This window comes from Cebidichthys violaceus, unplaced genomic scaffold (assembly GCF_023349555.1).
Source record: "Cebidichthys violaceus isolate CVI_PGR_0920_01 unplaced genomic scaffold, fCebVio1.0.p SCAF_3, whole genome shotgun sequence".
Classification (NCBI taxonomy): domain Eukaryota; kingdom Metazoa; phylum Chordata; class Actinopteri; order Perciformes; family Stichaeidae; genus Cebidichthys; species Cebidichthys violaceus.
In genome coordinates, this window is record NW_027176483.1 from 9,558,196 (window position 1) to 9,578,866 (window position 20,671).

At 42.5% G+C, this 20,671-nt stretch overlaps 1 protein-coding gene across 1 annotated transcript; it reads left to right on the top strand.

Annotated features, from left to right (window-relative positions):
- Positions 1-658: 658 nt before the first annotated feature.
- Positions 659-19,311, top strand: klf13 (Kruppel like factor 13). Its single transcript, XM_068723986.1, has 2 exons — positions 659-1,487; positions 12,619-19,311. The coding sequence occupies exons 1-2, from the start codon at positions 1,010-1,012 to the stop codon at positions 12,945-12,947; spliced, it is 807 nt and encodes a 268-aa protein (XP_068580087.1). The 5' UTR covers positions 659-1,009; the 3' UTR covers positions 12,948-19,311.
- Positions 19,312-20,671: the final 1,360 nt, after the last annotated feature.

Sequence of the window (20,671 nt, forward strand, 5' to 3'; positions counted from 1 at the left end):
ATTCACCTCAACACAGCAGTTTATGACAAAGATGTTGCACATTCAGCGAATAAAGAGAAAATGCTTAATACTTCAACACTGATTTTCCATCAACTAATATCTTTTTTGTTTTTTTTACTCATAGTAGGTCTGAAAAAGCAGTGGATCACAGAAGATCAGTTATTTTGACTATTGATTCATAATTTAATTCATATTAGTCTTAAGCAAAAATACCATATTCTTTGGTTTCAGTTTCTCAAATGTATATATATATATATATATATATATATATATATATATATATATATATATATATATATATATATATATATATATATATATTAATCAATTAATGGGCATAATATTAGTTGCATTCCTACCGAGAGGTGTCCAGTACAATTTCAACAATTATTACAAAAGTATCTTAGTGCACATGCATGCTGGGTAGGACAGGGTGCTGCAGAACGTGCCACCCCTAAAATAACGCATGTACTCTTCATATGGGTCTCTGCAGTGCATCACCGTGTCGCCTGTGAGATACATCATCTGAATGCAAGGAGGCAACCTGTGGTGAAACTTCCAAGTAACTCGTGTTGTTCGGTGCATTTGGGGACACGCAGCACCCAATGAATGAGCGGCTGGGCTGACGATGCTGCCGAGCGCTGCCGGTCGACACGCCCCCAGCATGGATACAACCAGCAGGAACAGGCGCTCAGGAGACACGTTCACTATGCTGGAGAGTGTTTGAAGCCGCGATGGGAGTTAACGCATCCAAGTTTGCAGAGGTCCTGTCACCAGCTCCGTTGCACTGATCAAAGACTTCGGGTTTCTCAAAAATATTTTTTCCTCTGAGGGAGCTTGTCTGCATTTTTGTTCGAGGCGTTTCTCTCACAGGATGTTGACAATATTGGAAAGCCGGGTAAGATCATAAAGTCAGTTATCTCTGATGAGAACGACCTCCTACACACCACCACACAAAGGGAACCACGGAACAAGTATTTTTCTCACGCCATCGTTTTTTATTTTTTGAATGTCATTAAGAAGCAGAGGGGGCTGTTTCAAAGACAAAATGGATCACTTTGCAGCGGAGTGCCTTGTTTCAATGTCCAGTCGTGCAATTGTTCACGCTCCTAAAGGGAATAGGGAGATTAAACCAGAAACCCCGTCCTCCTCTAAGAACGGAGAGGAAATTAAAGAACCTTTGGTGAAAGACAACTCCTCTCTTTTTGTTGTGGCGCGGATTCTGGCGGATTTTAACCAGCAGACTCCCAACAATGTTGCCGAGCAGGCAAAAATCAAGGATGAGAGCATGCCGAACCTCATAGATGATGGAAACTCTGCCACACCTACCACCATCTCCGATCCTTCGCTCAAACAAAGAGGCAAAAGATCGCGAGGTCGAATTGAGCAAGAATCACCTCAGAAAAAGCACAAATGCCACTATTCAGGTTGTGAGAAAGTTTATGGCAAATCATCCCACCTCAAAGCTCATCTAAGGACACATACAGGTCAGTTTCATTGGATGCAATTGTTTGTTGCTGTGCACATGACTTATTGTAGTTCCCTTGCCTATATGAGAATGGATCATTAAAACTAAGAATACTGATAAGAAGTGTGGTTTCTCTTACATTCAGCCCGATTTGTAGGCTACAGAGGAGGGTGACTGACTGCTGTGTTTCCTTATAGTCATGTGTGTCGGCTGAACACCCACTGATCCACCCTAAATTGGAATAATCGGCAGTAAAACACAGTAGCCTAGAATAAAAGCCATAATTGATGCGTAATAGTTTAATAATTTGATTTTTTTTTTAAGTTGTAAGAACTTTGCGTAATGCCCTTTTTAATTTCGGGAGAGGGAGGGAGTCAAAAATAGTGCCACTCCCACTCAAGTCTCTGAGCTTTGTCACTGCTTTCCTCTTGCAACCCCCCTCCTCCCTGCGTTGGACAGTATGTACAAACCAAACCTGCAGTGCAAACGCTGAACTAAATTACACAGATCAGGTTTCCAGTTTTCTTCAGCGCGCGTTCACTACAGCCAACTTTGGCGACACGAGAAAGAAAAAACAACAATGCGCACATCACAGAATAAAGCCAACTATGCAAAAACATCGGCATGCAAAAAAAAAAGTTTTCAAGACCGATCCAGTGAGTGTACCGTCACCCTGCAGAGTGAAGGGCTCCCAAAGGCGCTCCACATCAGCAGTCTGCTACGTTTGACTTTCCTGAAGGACTATACCTCCATATTTGCTCTTTGCATTCCGCAGGATAGGTTACTGAGAGGGGGGGAAAGATGTGGATCGACTCAAATTGAGGGGGTTGATAAGAGCTGTGCAGTCGCCTGTCTGCCCAAAAGCCCTTTGTTGTGATGTGCCACACCCCCGCTAGACAGACTGCCAGCTGATCTGGCCAGCAACAGACTCAGCTAGCTGAGCCTCGACTGAGGAGCCTCTCCCTCTCTCTGCTCTGTAGACTGCAGCTCACACTCCCTCTTCCCGCCGCTGTCCCCCATTCTTCTCACACAAACACACACGCATACATCAGCCTGACAGCCCAGAAACCAAACACATCTCTCTGGTTCACACAAGAAACACCCTCTTGCGAACAACTTGACCCATATTTGAGTCATATAAAAAATGTTTTCCCACAGAAATGTGTTCAAGTAAAACACATCATTAAAGATATGATGGGACCATCTTGACATTGAGCCCCTTTTTTTTTGCACAATTCTCTCCCTTATTTGTCTCAATATTAAAAATCAGTGACCCATCCTTACATGGCTAGATTCTTGTCTCACTACCTATTCCTCTCTCCTCACCTGCCTTTGTATCAGGATTTCCTCCTCTGCCTGGCTTTGTGTCCTTATATCACCAGATGTAATATCCTTTGGAAGAATTTCATATGGATGCCATATGTGATACAAAAAAACCCAATGCACAATAAAGCTGTAAGTACACACCATAGGACACGCCTGTTATATGGTGAATTTCCTCGTAGATTTGTCCAATTTTATTCATTCTTAATAAGGATAGTATCACCACATTGTGTTCATCAACTGCAGCTTGGTGCAGTGGTGCATAAGCAGTATTAGTCAACAACAGGAATGAGACACTGATTTGATTTGTGTATGTAGATAAATAGGGGTCCATAATTCTCCAGTATTATTACTTATATAGAGGGCATAACATGTCTGTGTCTCGTACACTGTGTTGTAGTGCAGTCTTATTACTCTCTATCATCCCTGCCCATGTCTCTTTCCCCTTTAAGTCTTTCCTTTCTTTTGGGATTCACGCCTGTGTCTGGTGTTGTGATTGGTTTCTGTGCTATAATTTTCAGATAAGGTTTCTGCTCATTTGATTGGACAGTGACAGAACGTGAGTCACCTCAGTTCAGCTTCCTCGTCTCAGCCAAACTTGCAACAGCGCTGTGCTTTCCCTCAGCCCCGACCATGTGTTTTTAGAGCAGGTTTCCCCCCCCCCTCTGTATAAGCCCAGCCCTTGTCTCTTTGCCTATTAAGCCTTTCTTTTCACCTGCCTCTCTGTTTGGATGTGCTCCGGGCGTCTGGCTTCACGATTGGTTTGGGTCCCAGAAATTCTGATAATAATGGATCTTTCTGCTTATTTGATTGGATAGTCCCAGAATGTGGTCATCTGAGGTAACCCGGGCTGCCTCAGCCAACCTTGCAGTGCTTTCAAAAAGCCAGACTCTAGCAGTGAGCTTCCCTTCAGCCCCTACTAGCAGAGTCAGGAGAGAATGGATTCCAGCCCAGTCAGTCCCGGCCAAACACTGCTATCTAATTGAGGGGGGGGGGGGGGGGGGGGGGGGACGACAGACACTGTTATTGACTCTAAACAAAGAGCCAGGGACAAGGCTCCCTCGCCCCAACTTCTTTAACGCTCAAAGCCTTTTGTGTGTGTGTGATTTGTCAGAGTGTAAGAGGAGCTGAAACCTGAGCTACATTGTATTTATTATGCAATGTCTACAGCACATAAGAAAATCAATCCAGTTACAGCTCAAAATGAACTTCACTCACTAGTAATATCTTATGAAAGACTTCAATATTTTCATTTCAAGCCATGCATACAAAAAGTATTTTTTAGTTTATTTTATGATCTTGCTATTAAGGAAGATGTTTGTTTAAATTCTGAATCAGTATATTGCATATAATCTTTTGTGAACTACTGAAACATTGTTAAGGGTCAACACTCCTGAATTACTTTAGCCATGAAGATAGTTTCAGCTTCATTTGCTTTTGTGATATTTTTTCCCCTAGTATAATGCGGTGAATAAAAGTGCTCAAAGCATAATTTCAAAAACAAACTCAACAGTAATGTGTTTTTTATGAATTAATACACAGTATAGCTCACAGACCTTGTGAACAATTTTCATTTGATAAAAAAATGAATAAGACCTGTGGATTATCCTGAGCAACTGGGAACTCTCTTTTTAAGTTATTAAACAGTTCCCGGTTTAGAGTCTCTTTAAGTGGGTTCATTAAAGTTTCTTCACAGTGTAAGAGGGACATCAGGATGCAGCAGACATGGGGGAACACGCTGAATTTAAATCGCTCATTATACTGCATTGAGTTTGATGGCGACGAATCTCCACAGTTCAGGGCACTAAGGTTACCAGACAGCTTTTGTCTGGTCTCCTGGTGTGGGAGGATGGGGTTTTTCTCCGACACATACATTTATCTTCCAGTATGCAAAATGCCGTCATTTAACGCAGATCTACTCAGTTTTAAATTGAACAAATGAAGGTCATATACATGAAACTGCTCCTTATTCTTTCTGAAGACTTTTCTCAGCACCAGCTGGATTCTTTTCATTCATTCTTTGTCGACTCTTTGTCTTAAGAAGCATAACCGACTCTAACGACGAAGACCCACTTTCCCAAGAGGTGTCCTGTGGTCATGAAGTACATGGTGTTCTCTGTGAAGCCTCATTACTCTGCTCTGGTCGTGTCATGCAAACGACCATCTCAAAAGGAGAGATGGCCCCTGACAAGCTCATTACAAGTCTTCTTCAGAACGAACAGCCTGGGCCCTCTGTGCCCCCCACAGCTGGGCCTCACAAAAGGCCATCTTGTCAGTGTCCAGGACCTATTCGAAACTATTTGAGTCACCGGGACGAAAAGGGTCAATATTTCACAAAGACAAAGAGCCTAATGACATATTTTACAGTTGGTTTGGCATTTTGTCTGGACTTCTTTTGTGTTCCGCTGGGGGTGACTCTAATACTGCGAGATGGCTGTAAATCCCTCTTCTGTCTGTCCTAAAGAATAAGTGGCACCACCTGGCAGCACAGTTCCACTGCCATGTAGACCCAGTTATTCATGCATGCTTTCTATTTTAAGCCAAATAACTGTGGTTAATGACACTTTTTTAAAAACGTGAAATTATCCCAAATTCCACCTGGAAAAAGAAGCAGGAGTCTCTGATTATATATACTGCATCTCTGCTAGTGGTTTTATATTTGGCTGCACTGCTACACAGAGTGCACAGTGTTCCTGCGTGGCTGGTGGCAGTGATGAGGTAGCAGGGCGGAGATGGGGTTTTCCTGCTCTTGCTTGAGCCTGACCTTGGCACAGCAATGGGTGTAAACTCTACTGAGGCACAAGAGGTCAGTCTGTCTACCTGCCACACGGCAGGATTTCCACCATCCCACCCAGTTGAGCCGTATTTCTCCTGACGTGTAATAAAACGACGACCCCTCTGTCAGGATATGCTCACAGTTTCCATTTGTCTCCATTCTGGTGACTTAATCAGTCGATCCACCACTGTGGTCTGGACTGAAATATCTTAACTATTTGATAGATTGCCATGTTTTTTTGTACAGTAGTTCATGGTCCACAGAGGATGAACCTCAATGACTTTGGTGATCCCCTGACTTTTCCTCTTGACCCACTAACAGGTCAGTTTTCACTGGTCTAGTCTCAACGCCGAATAGGTGCATCGTCTCAAACTGGGTTCAGACATATATGGTTCCTGAATGATGAATCCTAATAACGTTGGTGATCCCCTGATTTTCCTATTATGCCACTATGAGGTTGACATTTTTGGTTGAGGTCAAAATTGTAATTTGTCCAGTACTTTGGGTTATGACCATATATCTGCAAAACCAAAACATTCCCGTTCACCTCAATCATACTTTTTGTTTAGTGGTAGTTAGCAAATGATAGCATGCTAACACGTTCTACTAAAGTGGTGAATGTGGTAAGCTTTACCTGCTAAACACTGACATTAACATTGTCATTGTGAGAATGTTAGCATGCTGACATTAGCATTTAGCTCAATGCACAATTGAGCCTAATTACATCCCCACAGAGCTGCTACTGTAGACTCGTAGTCTTGTTATGAATTTAGTGATGCGTTTTCTTCTGCTGTAAGATAAGATGCTTTCCTTGTGGATGAAATCTGGTCGGCCCGTGAAGGCAACTTGTAGCAGTACAGTATGTCTCCAATGGAAACAAGGTATTAGTTAAATCTACTTTATCCTCGGGATGTAAATAAACCAAACTGGAGCCACCATCTTGCCTGCTCTAATCCTTTGGTGCAGCGTTCATGCTCAATGAAAGACATCTCTGAAGCTTGTGGTGGTGCACGTGCTGTCCATATGTTATCCTATATGGACACATGAAGCTCACAGTAGGATAGTTCCTCACTAATGTTGGAATGTAAATCTAATATAACTGATTAAACAGTGAAGCATGCATGGTGGATACTCCTAATACTGACAGGCCTCTGTCAGGCAGTTCCCTGGCTTTGTTGCTTTCAGTGGCCCACAGGGCTCATGTATTCTTTAGTCAGCTCTGGAGTAGTTCTATAAAAGCTGCTCTGTCTATTCCCACACCAGCCCCTCCCATCTTCTTCAGCCTGCAAAGCCAAATAGGTGCTGAAGCGTTTTGTGTTGTGAGGCCGAGCCCCAGCCACGGCTTGTGGCGTGGTGTCGATTACCAGCGGCAGGAAAAGAGGGATACAGACCTGTGGAACACTAGGCATTTTTTTCACCTCTCCTATTCACAAACCACATCTTGCATGCAAGGCAGGGATCTGCAGTACAAAGACGGAGAATATACAGTGCGGCAGGGTGGGGGTGGGGTAAGATACCGGGATATTCACTGTCAATGCCCTCCATTGATGTAGGTCATTTATTCAGCTGCATCTGCAGCTAATCTGATTAACGTTGGAAGGGCTGTGACCTCTGCAGCAGAGAACACCCCTGTCAGCCCGGCACTCACAGGGTCCCATCTGAGAGCTAGACTCTGACTGTATCCACTGTGTGGTGTTCAGCTCATCTGGAATAAGAGAGGGAAGGCTGTGGAGCTAATGTCAGAGGGAGTGTTTTGTCTCCAGTTGGGCTGTTATGTTCCCTACGGTATGTAAGGTGTGTCCCCTTTCTCTGCGTGATTAATCAGACTGTGGCAGACTACGACACAAGGGTGTGGCCCTCTGCACGAGATGAGGAGTATTTTGTGGAGTCTTGGGGGAAGGAGGGCATAAGCATTTTCTCTGTAAGACATGGACACATCTCTCTTCTACTTGTGTCAGGTATAACATTGGATAGCTGGCACTATCTCCAACCTGTATCTCCTCTTATCGCAGTGTGGAGAGGCCTCTCACGATCTGGCAGGGCTATGGCTCTTTGTTTGATGCTGGTTGGTAAGGATGTCTATCACGTTTGAGCTTATAGTGTCAGACTCCATCGGTGGAATGAGCTGGCATTGTACTGCATGAGTGAGAGTCACGGATGATGGGGCATCCCTACTCCCACCTGCTTCTGCAGACCAACTGTAAACACCCATTAATGGCTGCAGCTGTTTGCATGTCCTTGGTTAACCGAGGTTTAAACGATAAGGGGACTACCTGTAACTCATCAAGGCTGCAGGTTGTTTTAGCATGCATTCAAGACTGAAAGAGAGTGCCCACTCTAACTAATTGAGGCAAATGTGATGAGCTGGTCAATGCAGGCGGGTTACCCCTACCTTTCCCTTAAAGAGTTAAAGAGATGAAGTGATGGATGGCTAAGTGTGTGCAGGAATCAGACGGTCACACCCGACCCAGCTGTGTGTCTCCGAGTGAATGTCAATTGCCATGTTCAGTTCAGAACAAGGGGAGTGAGTTACGGTTAGTACACACAGCCTGTCTGATTGAAATGCATTACAGGAGTGCCTTTCCTGCTGGGAGCTATAGGCTGCTGCTATTGTTCACAACCTGATCGCCATAGGCCCACAAGGGGCGGCATGCTATTTGACGGCAAGCAAGGTCCCTCTCAATAAAGACAAAAGATTATGATAGATCAAATCCTCTCTGTTTTCTGAGCTTCTTTCCAAACTTGAGACGGTCCTCATCTCGAGCACCTGAGGCTCCTCTATTTCTCCTGCAGTAACTACTTATTCTTGTTTGCAACAAACTCTGAATAGAGCGTCTGAAAAAAACATGTTTTGATATAGTGATTTTCTTTGCAATTTGAGTTATTTTTTCATAGACAAGCAGCCATGTAAACAGTTCTGATCTCAGATATGTTTCAAATCAAGTAGCGTCTTTTTTTCATCTCCACAGTCCACAGAACTTTGTAAAACTTTGTTGTTATTTTTGCACAAGTGAAGCCTGCATATACCACTGCATGAGCAATGAAAAGAGGAGCTGCAAAAGCCATAATGTATATTCATTGTTCTGGCTGGGTTCGGTTGGGCTAACCCTGTCTGCTTCACTGGTTTATGCTGATGAGCGACGCAGTCATTTTAGGGTTACCCAAAATCCCACGGATGGTTGTCTGCTGGCTCCTGGTTGGATACAGGTCATAGTCTGTTGTAAACACGCAACCAAATTACAGGACTGTGCTGAGCCCTACCTCTGGAGTTAGTGGTGTCCCTCTCATTTCATCCTGCCAAGCTGACTGTGCCACTAAGCTAGCACTGAAGTGAGGTAGCTCCAACTCTAATGAGCTGTGATCTACTGTCTGACTCCAGTTTTACTTTCACTGCTGAAGCGGTTTGCTTGCATAAGTCCACGCAGGTTTAGTGTGGCCCTTGTGTTTGTTCTGAGCTCCGTAAAAGATATTTCCTGCTCGGGTTCTCACCGTGCAGGCAGAGCAAAGTCAACTTCAAGGTGATCTCTTATGTATCCACAGGAACTGTATTTGTTCCCCTCTTCACCCTGCAGAGCTATTTACTCTAGCGCTCTTATGGCTGGCTCACATGTAGGTTTGAGCTGCACACTGTGTGAGTTTGGCCCATGCCCGAGGACACACCAGGAATGTTATCTGCTCTTGTTTGAAATGCTGGTAGCTGTTGTTGGAGCAGGTGACTGAGTTGAGTTCCTGTGCCGCTGCTCACGTCAAAAAGAGATTTGATCTCCCCTTTGCAGACAGCATCCCTTACAACAGGGAGACAAAATCAGATTCCATTTCTCTTAACCGTTTCTGCAGAAACCAAGGAGCCAAAAGATTCTTAGATATGAATGAGAGAGGAGCAGAGATGAGCTGTTTATTTACTGACCCAGTGGCCTCGGAGGGAACAGTTATATAACAAGAGTACCTGTGACATAATCGCATCGCCTTGGAGGGGGGACACTAGTGCTTAGTAGAGATACAGTTTGGGTGCATGATGTAACTCACTTTACGGGTAACTGGGTCACTGTGTTCGTTAGGGAAAAGCTTCCTTCATTACCCCCCCACCCCTCGCCCTCTGCAACTGACACATTCTGAGAAACCCTGGATGTGGACGCTGCCAGAGATGGGATAACCAATCGGTGGGGCCTGGTGTCACAATCGCCACTGTGCCTTGCTGTGACAACAATTCATGGTGGGAATAAGAGCAGGGTCCAACAGAGATGCTGAGTAATATCTGCAGTGTATTAGAATATCTTAGAGAGAGACATCCTCCTACCACTGAGGGTAATAACCCCTATCATCATATCCACTCAGGTTCAAAGCGTCTTTTCCCTAAACCTCCTCATTGTTACCAGAAAATTGGTTTTTACTGCCCTCATGGAAATCCCGATCCTCACGTAATGAAAGGAGCACAATTAATTGGGGCATTGCATGTTTTTTCTTTATGTTAGTGAAGCTTTCAAGGCTGACAATAAAGCAGCAGGATTTTTGATACATATTCATATCGTTGACCTAAATGCCAAAAGCAATTTAGTGGGTGGTGAAAATGGACAGCGTATCTGTTAATTTGGAATTTTCTAAGAAGTCACTGAACTCTAAATAATTTGATGCGTCTCTGTGAGTTGCTGTTCGATACCTGATGCTTTCACTATGACTGCATTACTGTATCAGGGCAGTTAGACTGGATATCTCAGCCTAGCTCTCTGGTGTCTGGTTAAATATTAATGTAGTTGGATCCGTTACACTGGTTATTGAGCCTTAAGCAGCCCGCAGAGCTTAGCTCCACTTTTTAGCCAATAACTCATTTTGCAGTGCCAGGTGGCAGCACAGGCTGCTTCTCTTGCTAATAAGGTATGAAATCGGACTACCATGAATCTCTTCAACAAGATTAGTGTCTTCGAAGTTAAATTGCCTTCTTTTCTTTAGGGTTTAGTCCAGGATGTGTAAATAGGGTCAAACAACCACCGCCTCCTTGTTTTTATGAATTGTAACTAATGCAGGGCAGATGGATTGGCTCTTTGTGTGTTAACTCTTGCAGCAGAGTGAGAACAGTATGGATGTTTTTGGGGAAAGGAGACAAGGCTGTGTGCAGTGTGTGTGTATATGCAAATGTCTTCATGTCAGTTACAGAGTTTACATACACTAAGCCAGCAGGAACTGTAGTGGGCAGGGCTGACTGAGTTTGTCTGGAGCTGAGGTGAGGCGTCAGAGGCAGGAACACAGACTGAGCTGTCTGGACTTGCTCTGTCTGTCTGCATGTTTTGTAACCATGCAGTATGGGGGGGAGGGACCGAGACTAGTAGTGCACCGAGTTCTTGTTTTTGAGACTCACAGGCATCAGGTAGCATACTGTTTGATGCTGAACAGCACTGTTTCCATTGTGGCCCTGAGGGAAACCACAGAACAAAAGAAGTGTTTGGCAGGCCTGCTCTTATGTACTTGTCGTGCCTCTCATAAACATTCATGCATTACACCATCTATTCCTTTTCATACCTCAAATCCCCAGCATGGGCGTGCACATGATGATTGACTATCCTTATTCTCAGGAAAGTGCCATAATATTAAAAGAGTGCGAAGCGCCACCCTTCGCTATAGTACTGCAAGGTCACGCCGGTAAAATTAGAATGCTGGATGTTGCTATTGTCAGGCAGAAAGTCACTGAAATGGAACTAAATGGAATACAGTATTATTCATGTTGGCCAGTGGATGCAGAGCACTGCATTCAAGCTCCACGCACACTGTTTCCACATCAGAATGGAAGGAAACCACAAGATATATTGTACCATCTGGCTTTAAGTAGATTTGTGTCAAAGCCCACTTTTATTGCCTGATTGAGGGGGGAAGGGTGTAATTTCCCATGTGCAGAGTCACAGATAGTTGCATGTTAGAAAATGGGCTGGGTAACCATTGTGAGTGTGATTAGCATCTGGGGCTTAGATAATTAAACTGCTTCAGCTCCTCCAGCACAGTTCCAATTTTTAGGTGATTTACCTTGAGTCCCGCGTCTCACTACAGCCTTTTTTATCTCACATTTTTTTATATTTTGAAGATCTCTTGGGTGGTTTTGATTTCCTTTCACTTGACTGACTTTATCAGACCTAGCAATGACCTTGTGATCATTATCCCTTGATGACTCAGTCTACTATGCACAGAAAACAACACAGTCTTGTTCAGCAGGCTTGAAAAATGTCTGTTAGCTGTGCACAGCAGACATGTCTTCTTGACTTGTTAACATGTAAACACTTCATAATGAGCCACTACTCGCACTGTGGTGAGCATTTTGGATCATGGTGAGCACCAGGGTGCATCACTGAGTTTCATTTGTTTCATGTTACACTCACTGACACTATCAACACCTGGTTTATTGTATATACTGTAAGTTACTGTCATTGTAACCTACAACCTAAGGCGCTTAAGGATGTTTTTCACAGGTTTTGGCCCACCTACTACAAATCACACATACTTTACATTCTTGCCCACTATTCCCCCAAGACTAGTTGATTTTTTGATTTTCAATTGCTCTTTTTTGCAGTTTTATTCCAGCTTTCCATCAGCTATTGGCTCTCATTCATCTCAGTACTGTGTTATGGTCAACTTTCAGAGACTTCAGAGTTAGTTTGAGATAAGTAACTCATTAAAGTGCACATCATGTCTATTTGTATTTCTGTTAATGTTACAATGTTACTGTTGCATATCAAAGCGTAGATGGATTTGAAAAGTCTGCACTGCAATACCGCTCAACAATCATAACAAAAATAACAGCAGACATGTTCACTGAGTACCTCACAGTAGACACCTCACCTCAGGTTTTACAGAAATAAACACAAGTGTAAAATGCTGACTGCATGGTATGCAACAAAAGTGTGGTGTATTTGAAGAAGGCCTACTCTATGGAGTAAGATTGTGCAATAAGCAGGCTACATGATCAAATTAAATTAGCTAAAATAAAGTGTTGTTGTTCTGAATGCAATGTTGCTATCTTCTTATGTGATCCAACACTGAAGTCTCTCCTTCCACCTGTGTGTTACAGGAGAACGGCCTTTCCCATGTACTTGGCCCGACTGCAGTAAGAAGTTTGCCCGGTCAGATGAGCTGGCACGCCACTACCGCACCCACACGGGGGAGAAGAAGTTCGGTTGCCCGCTTTGCGACAAGCGCTTCATGCGCAGCGACCACCTCATGAAGCATGCACGACGCCACTCAGATTTCCAGCCCGGCATGCTGAAGAGGCCCCATGGCGGCAGCAGCGGCAGCACCACACGTCCCAGCTCCCTCAGCGACTACAGCCGCTCGGATGCCTCCAGCCCCACCCTCAGCCCCACCCTCAGCCCCGCCCTCAGCCCAGCCAACTCGCCTTAAACTGAAACCCAGTCGCACTTTCTGCCTCTGACCTGCGAGGCCTGTGTTTTTGTCCTAACACTTGTGTTGCACAGTTGTCAGCAACCCCCCTTTGCTATTCCTGCGCTTGCTGTGGTGTACCATACTGTACATAACTGCTTATTGTAGTAGTGCAATTACTTGTGTGATCCTAAAAGAAGGTAATGCCTTTCCCAGATGGCAATATTTACATTCTGTACCATATGTCTGTATTTTTTTAGATTCTGATCATGGCTAGTTGTCCAATGTATGTTCTCAGTCAGCTAAACAAGGTTTAGAAGAAAAAAACAGACACCCTGACAAGTCATATCAAAATGGGGTTTTCTTTGATTTTTTTTTTTGTTGTTTTAACGGGTGAGGAGAAGGGGTTATACACACACCTCAGGATTGAAGACAGTTGCTATTTCTGTAATACCACAGTACTTCACAGTACTCACATTGACTGCACAATATACTCATCACTTTACTCTGAAATTCAACAGGGGTTGAATTTTACGCCCTGCTCAGGGATGGCCTTGTTAGCTTGAAAGAATGAACACGGTGAAGAGAAACATACAGTACATATATAGCAGCCTTACACTCAACACAATTTTGCACTCTTAGTTTTTTTTTTGTCAAGAAAACTAGCCCTTCGGTCATACGGTCAATCGTACACAGAACTCATGTCCTCGTGCTCTGGGGGGTTCATATGCAATGCAATTGCTGTGTGTTAACAAGACGATCCCCAAACCTTCACCTCAGTAAACAAAATACATCTGTTCCTCCATTGCAACGTCGACATTCAGTTGCCATTACACTGGGTTAAATATGTATTTCATTAAACAGCGGTGTGCAGTATATACTGTGTAAATCTGCATGGTGGGAGGATCAGGTTATATTGGGTAAACAGTTTTACTCCGTTTAAGAAACGTTTTAGCCTTTAAATAGAGACAGTTAAGTTTTAAAGCAGCTGTTCGTGCTTTTTTTTTTTTTTTTAAAGTGCTATATCATCAGCCAGTATTTCACACAAAATGGACACAAAGGGGACTTTAGTTGTAACAATGTCTATCCCTCTCTGAAGCACATAGGAAAAAGTACCAAAGACAAGAGTGAATGAAATCTTTCTATTCAGTCTTGTAAGCTGCCCTTCATTGAGGCCTGTGGCTGGTGGTTGGCAGTATCACAGGTAGAACCAGACAGCCTGCTCACTTCCCTCCTTGTGGCTCTGCCTTTTGTGGCCTCCCTTGAGGAAACAGCTGCATCCCACAAAAAGCTATTCACAGCCCGCAGCAGGAGTGCTAACATGCCATTCCTGGGGCGTGCTCCCTCGCCCATCTGGCTCTACCTGTCCTGTCAGAGAGTGGCGAAGCTCCAACTCTGCCAAATTGCATAAGGGGGTTCAAATGTAGGCCAGAGTGTTGGGCAGAGCTTTGCTGTGCTGGGCATGGTGGAGCACAGAATGCACAAAGCAGCTATCTGGAATAGACAGAGGGCAGGTGCTGATAAAAGAGGAGAAGTTTTATCATAAACTGAGCAGCACAGAGGAGGAGACACCCAGTCGCAGACACCCCCTATCTCCTCCTCCTTCTTCCCTCTAACTGTAGAAACAGTGAGCAGAAAAATGGCTGTAATTAGCGGGTTTGTCCAACCTGTAGGATAGGAGTAGAGAGAGAAGTGTATGAACAACAGTACTACCTAGACAACGCTAGCAGTGTAGGTGGGACGTACCAAACTCCACCCTAAGCACAGGGAGAAATCCTCTACTACTGCTGGAGAGTCAAATTTCACAATGCCAAGGAAAATGTCGCTCCAAATTCATAGTGATAAACCAGAGCTCTAAAACAGCTGCTTTCAAACTTCTCTTTCGCAACAAGGGGGCTTTTTAAACTGTTGTAAAAACATTTGAACCAAAACGAACATATCAGCAAAGTGCAGTGCTCACCAGCCTCACGTCGTCCTCCCTGTGAAGCTCAGATGTCCCGTGAGAAAGCTGACTTGTGTTTCTAGACAGACATGCCTCAATAAGTCAGGCAAAAGGCACAGTAAACCTTCCATGGAAGCGGGAACCACTATCAAAACTGCTGCAGCCCAGCCAGTCTGTGTTATGCCTACATTTTCTTTTAATGCTTCAGCACTATGGCCGGAAATGGTTGCATCCATGTATTTGGTCCTGTCAGACCCCTCCAGACTGTTGTCATCATAAATTGCATGTGCTAGCTTCATTCTACCAACGACTCTTACCCTGCAGTCCAGTGCTTCACACTATATGCATGTTAACAACTGCGCCTTGGAAGCGTAGAGGGTTTTTGAGGCGATCTGGCAGGTGTAAGTTCATGAATGGCCGGCCTTGTCCCTCGTTCTCCACAGCAGCCATCTCTCTTTAAAGTTGTGAAGAATCAGCTCGGTCACATCCTCCAGAAAGAAAACATCCCTTATTTGGATCAAATGCAGTAGTTTCCTAAAAGCACCACATGTTTTAAAAAAACAACAACAACGACCCTCTTTAATGTTAAAATAGATTCCAGGCTGAAAGATGACACTTTGAATGCCACTGATCAGCAGCTCTTTGTGAAAGAAGCACTGAGAGGGTTTTACATTTACCATTTCTGGAAAAAAAAAACTTTGATTTTTAAAAACAAACTCTTCAAATGGCTGTTGAGCAGCTTTGTGTGGCATCTATCGATGACTCTTTTTTTTTTTGTTTTGTTATAGTCAATTTTTGACTTGGTTTGTAGTGTAACTTTCTCTTGCAAAAAAAAAAAGTAGCTCACCCTCAAGCAGGTTTCATGAATCCCTTTCTTAATCCATAATTTGTACATTTACCTCAGGGTCGACATCCGCAAAGCAGATATATGGGACAGTTTGTGGATTTTTGTTGTAACATCAGTTGTGCACAGAAAGTTCTGCCAGCGCACTCCCCCCAGTGTTCCTGGGTGCTTGGTGCTCACTGCTGGTCAGTGTCCGACCACACTGGAAACACAGGACGCCTCCTCGCGGGGCCCAGCTCCTGCCTATAATGTCTACATAACATCCTACAGTCTTGCTATGTGCCTTAGTAAGCACTGGGCGCTCTTTTCAGTGAAACGCCCCTTTAAACACCTTTGACCCTTTAGTGTCAGTGGACTTACAGTAGGCAGGAAGCTCCTACCATCTGAAAATAAACCGACTGTGACAGTGTAAACATCCCAGTCTAACCATCCATCCAGACTGCACCAGTCACATATAGGCCTCCACAGGCATGAGTGTCTCATAACTTTTATTCTCACTGTACCAAATCTACTTGAATAATTCAACACAAAAGGCCATTGAACACAGTTTTGTACATGTCCATTTTTACTGTACTTGCTTTTGTTGTCAAATGATTATGAACCTCTCTGGAGAAAGGTGTATAGTCTGATTTATTTTGGTTTTTTTCTCTAGATTTTCCATTGTCTTCAGGTCATTTCAGCATCTCTTTCGTATATATCTCAGCATAAGGTTGACTGTTTTTGTCGGGCTGTTTAAAGGCACCGTATTTTGTTAAACATAATACATTTATCCCTGTAAATGGGGTTCACCCCTTTTATCAGAGACACTTAATACTCTGTTGATGTCAGGATGCAGGTTATTCCATTTAGCCTGTTATCCAAAAATTCCTCCAAGTCAGAAAACAAATTGGTTTGGGGTATTGAACATCCTGACCTCTATGTTCGACAATTTCAGATAGTGACTCATTTTCTTTATTATTTAGATTCTTTTGAAAGTTTTCCATAACAATAGAGACCACAGCATTGTGAGTTAGCAATGTAGTCATGATTTTGTATTATTGTTTTATTTGTCTCATATAAAATGCTTGTATATTTTTCAAAAATCATACCTCTTGAAATATTTGACTTTTGTTGTACCTTCATATCTTTTCAAAACATCCATCATGTAGCTTACGTTTGCTTGATGAGTAGCACAAATAATTGGTGGTTTTATTTGTCTCTACTTGAATGAAGAAAGGAAGACAGAAAGAAACTGTAAAACTAAACAAAACAAAAAAAAAACACTGGGCTAAATTTTATATAATCTTCCCATGTTGTCAGGGTCTTGCACATCCTTGTAGATTCTAAACGTAATCTTTCCAGGAAATAATAAAACCTTATTTTTATTGTTTTACGTTAAACAGATATTTAAAACACCCCTCCTCTACTGAGCTTCATGTATTTATCTTAGTTTAAACATTTTTTACATGAGGGATGATGTCAGCTGTAATTTACTTTGAAACTTCACTTCAGCATTTTTTAATCCAACATTATGATTGTAATCCCACATTACAGCTTTCGACATCTGTCAAAGAAAAAAAGGACTTTAAACAACTACAAAATGGAAATACAAGGTTTCTACAAGATGCTAACGGTGTACCAGTTCATATTTTTTCTGCTAATTATAAAATTATATTAAAGTGAATTGGTTGCTGCCTAGTATGTAAAGAACTAACATGAATCTTATTTTTAAAAATCATATTAATTACATGAATATATCACTGATCAGATTGTCTCATCTTCATGACTGGTCTCAGTGTACAAGCATGATCGATGCAATTGTGTGCCAAAACTATAATGGTAACTTCATAAAGATACAAAAGTTGAGGGTAAAAAAATCTAGCTACTATCAGACATTTAACAAACTTGTACAGTTTTATAAAGTGTGACATGTTTTTATGTAATGTACAGGATTTAAAGAAGCAACTCTGCATATTTGATATGCAAGTGCTCTAAGTTAATAATTCTTTTCTGCTTTATGTAAACATTTTGATTGTGTAGCTTTGTTTTCATTTGGTTCTTGTTATTTAATTTTTACTTTCTTTTTTTGGCTGTACAATATTCTAGCAATGTGTAATGGCTTATTGCAGGTATTTTTTGACATAAACAATCTTAATGATGATGAACGCCCAACCATTCCAAAGGATTGAAAATTGCATTTGCTATAAATGTGCTGCTTTCATGGACCCGATGCGTTTTTGTAGGTTATGAATCGAAGTCTGTCTTGACTGTGAGGTTTTACACATTGTGAGTTGTGCACAAGGTACGTTTCTCATTCTCAACATTTCCCAGTGGTTTAGTCTCTCCTTTCTACTCTGCAGGCTCTATAGGCTTAGCCAATTTGAATGAACAACATACATGCAATATTTTAGTTAAGTATTATAATATGTAATATTTAAAAGACAAGGACATACTGATGCATGTCCTCCCTTGTGACAAAGCCCTGAAGCTCGGGACATAATGTTTTAAGAGGCAGCCATAATAGGAAAGAGTGGTTGTTCAGAGTGAGAAGGGGCTTTGAGTTCTCGCAGCTCATCAAAGGCTCCACAGTTACAAGTTGTTACCAAAGGTTATGAAGGGAAAGATGAATGTGGCAGTAAATTTGAACCCAACCCAGTTTGGACATTTGGGTTCAACTTTATATGCTGTAAGTGTTGATTAATGGATGTTGTGCTTGATATGGACCTTTTTCTACATCACAAATAAGCAACTTTGTTTTCTTTTTTTCTTTCTTTTTGAAAATCACTTGAATGAACAAAACCTGTTAAATCTTACAAGCAAACTAGTAAAAAAGACAAGAAACAAAAGAGACTGAGTGAGTAGGACCATGCAGAGGAGTAGACCACATCTGTCTGTACCCTTCACTGACCATGTGGTCTTGCTTGACTGCCCAAACTGACACTGTGCGGCATTTGCTCTTTACCGTAGAAATGCATGCTGACAAAAAAAGTCTTTTGCTCAAGCTTTGGATATGTTTGCCCTTACAGGATTAGTCTGTTCCAGGTTATGCAGCACACCGTGCTGTGAATGACCTCCCTTTAATTACAAAGAGAGAGCCACCCACCAGCCTTTTGGTTCTGGTTCCTGTACCTGTTTGTCCTCAGTGTACCTCCTCAGTGTAATGTTGCTCTCTCGATACCTCTGTGTGTTTGTCCTCTGCCCATCACCATCAGTTGCCTGTTGTAGTGACTCCATGGTGCTGCTTCCCCTTTCAGCACCAGTATAATCTAATCTGTAAATAACTCTCGACTCAGCTACGGCCAGTACATTTTCTTATGACCTCACTCTAACCTTCAGGTGTCATTTTGTTTTTTCTCTCTCAGCAAACCAAAATCACTACATACAAGTATTACAGTTGTACAGTTCCTCGGATTCTACACACATTTAATGTGCTGGTCTTAGCTGCTCTGCTGTACCTTTTTATGGCATTATTTTCTACATGTTAGACAATATATTGTGACCATGTCCTATGCAAATATGAAAAATAACAGATTGTTGAATAATGTATGTTGTCATAACTTGTATGCATGATATAGTGAAGTTTACATTTGGAAATAAATTCATAAAATAAGCAGCTAAAACGTTGTTTTGTACTCATTTCCTTTTCTGTTTAAGTGACATGCGATGTTTGCTTGATGTTTTTAGGATAATGATAGGCTAGGAAAATAAGAAGAGAATAGTCATTTTGTACAAATTAGATAAATGAGATACAACATATGAATTGGTGAACTTCAGAGTTACTGGTAGGCAGATTTTGTTAGCTTTGAACATGGCCATGCTAGCTGATTCCCCCTGTTTCCAGTCTTTATGCTAAGTTAATCAGCTGTAAACAGTAAATAAAAACGTTTTATTTACTGTTCAGATATGAGAGTGGTATCAATGTTCCCATCTAATTCTCAGCAAGAAAGTGGATCCCAAAATGTCAAACTATTCCTTTAAGTCAGAGAACTGACACAGTTGTGTCTGTTGCATAAGCTAACATTAGCCACCATAAGCTAACGGTCATACCAAGTGAAGCATGAAGTGAAGAGTGTGTTTCGTTGCTTATATATTTAACATTTTAATTTTCAGAGAAAGAGAGTGTATTTATTCAATGTCAGATTTGTATCAGACCCCACCTAAGGAATTTCCTTGTATTGATCGAAAGTATTTTAAACATTAGAGCAAAGTTACAGCAGAGAGCTGTATAAATGGGTGGAGTGATATTACTTAGTTAGACAGTTTCCTCACAAGTGTGCTATGTGCTTCAGTATTTCTCTTGCAACAGGAAGTACACCTTGTTCCCTCATTTCACCCATGCAAATATTTACAGTAACTGCTGGGGTATCAACAATGGGCGGGGCACCAAATGCTGGGGACTCTTTCCTTCCCTATTGTATTTCAGGCTAGATAGACTCATATATTGTGCGAGGTTTCCTGTATATATACCGAGTGCACTTGCAAATACAGAGAAATGGATGATTCACTACCAATTGTAGCTTCCCACTGAGCAAAGTACACTTTTAAACCCGTCTGACACACAAAAAGCGGTTTCTCACTCCATCTGCATGTGCTGCTCTGCAAAATCACCACCAACATGCATTTATCCCTCACTTAAGCCAAGTGGGCCCACCAACATCATGCAGAGACTGCAGGTGTGTCCTCTCCCATTCCATGATGAATCATGCGATGTGGAACGAGACAGGAAGGAAGAGAAAAACAAAGCCATTAAAATTCTTGATGAGGAGCCTGGTGTTCTCCTTGCTCAATCTGTACACCTCCTGTCTCCAGGCAGGTTGGAGCTACCAGCACACCACGCTACACGAACAGACAAGCTGCCACCCCTGGCACCACCACACAACTTGGTGTGCCATCACAGCCGGCATGTTCCCAGAGCTTGTTTTTCATATTTGTGTGGCAACATGAGGGACTTCTGCGTAGTTCGTTTTTGCGTGTTTATAT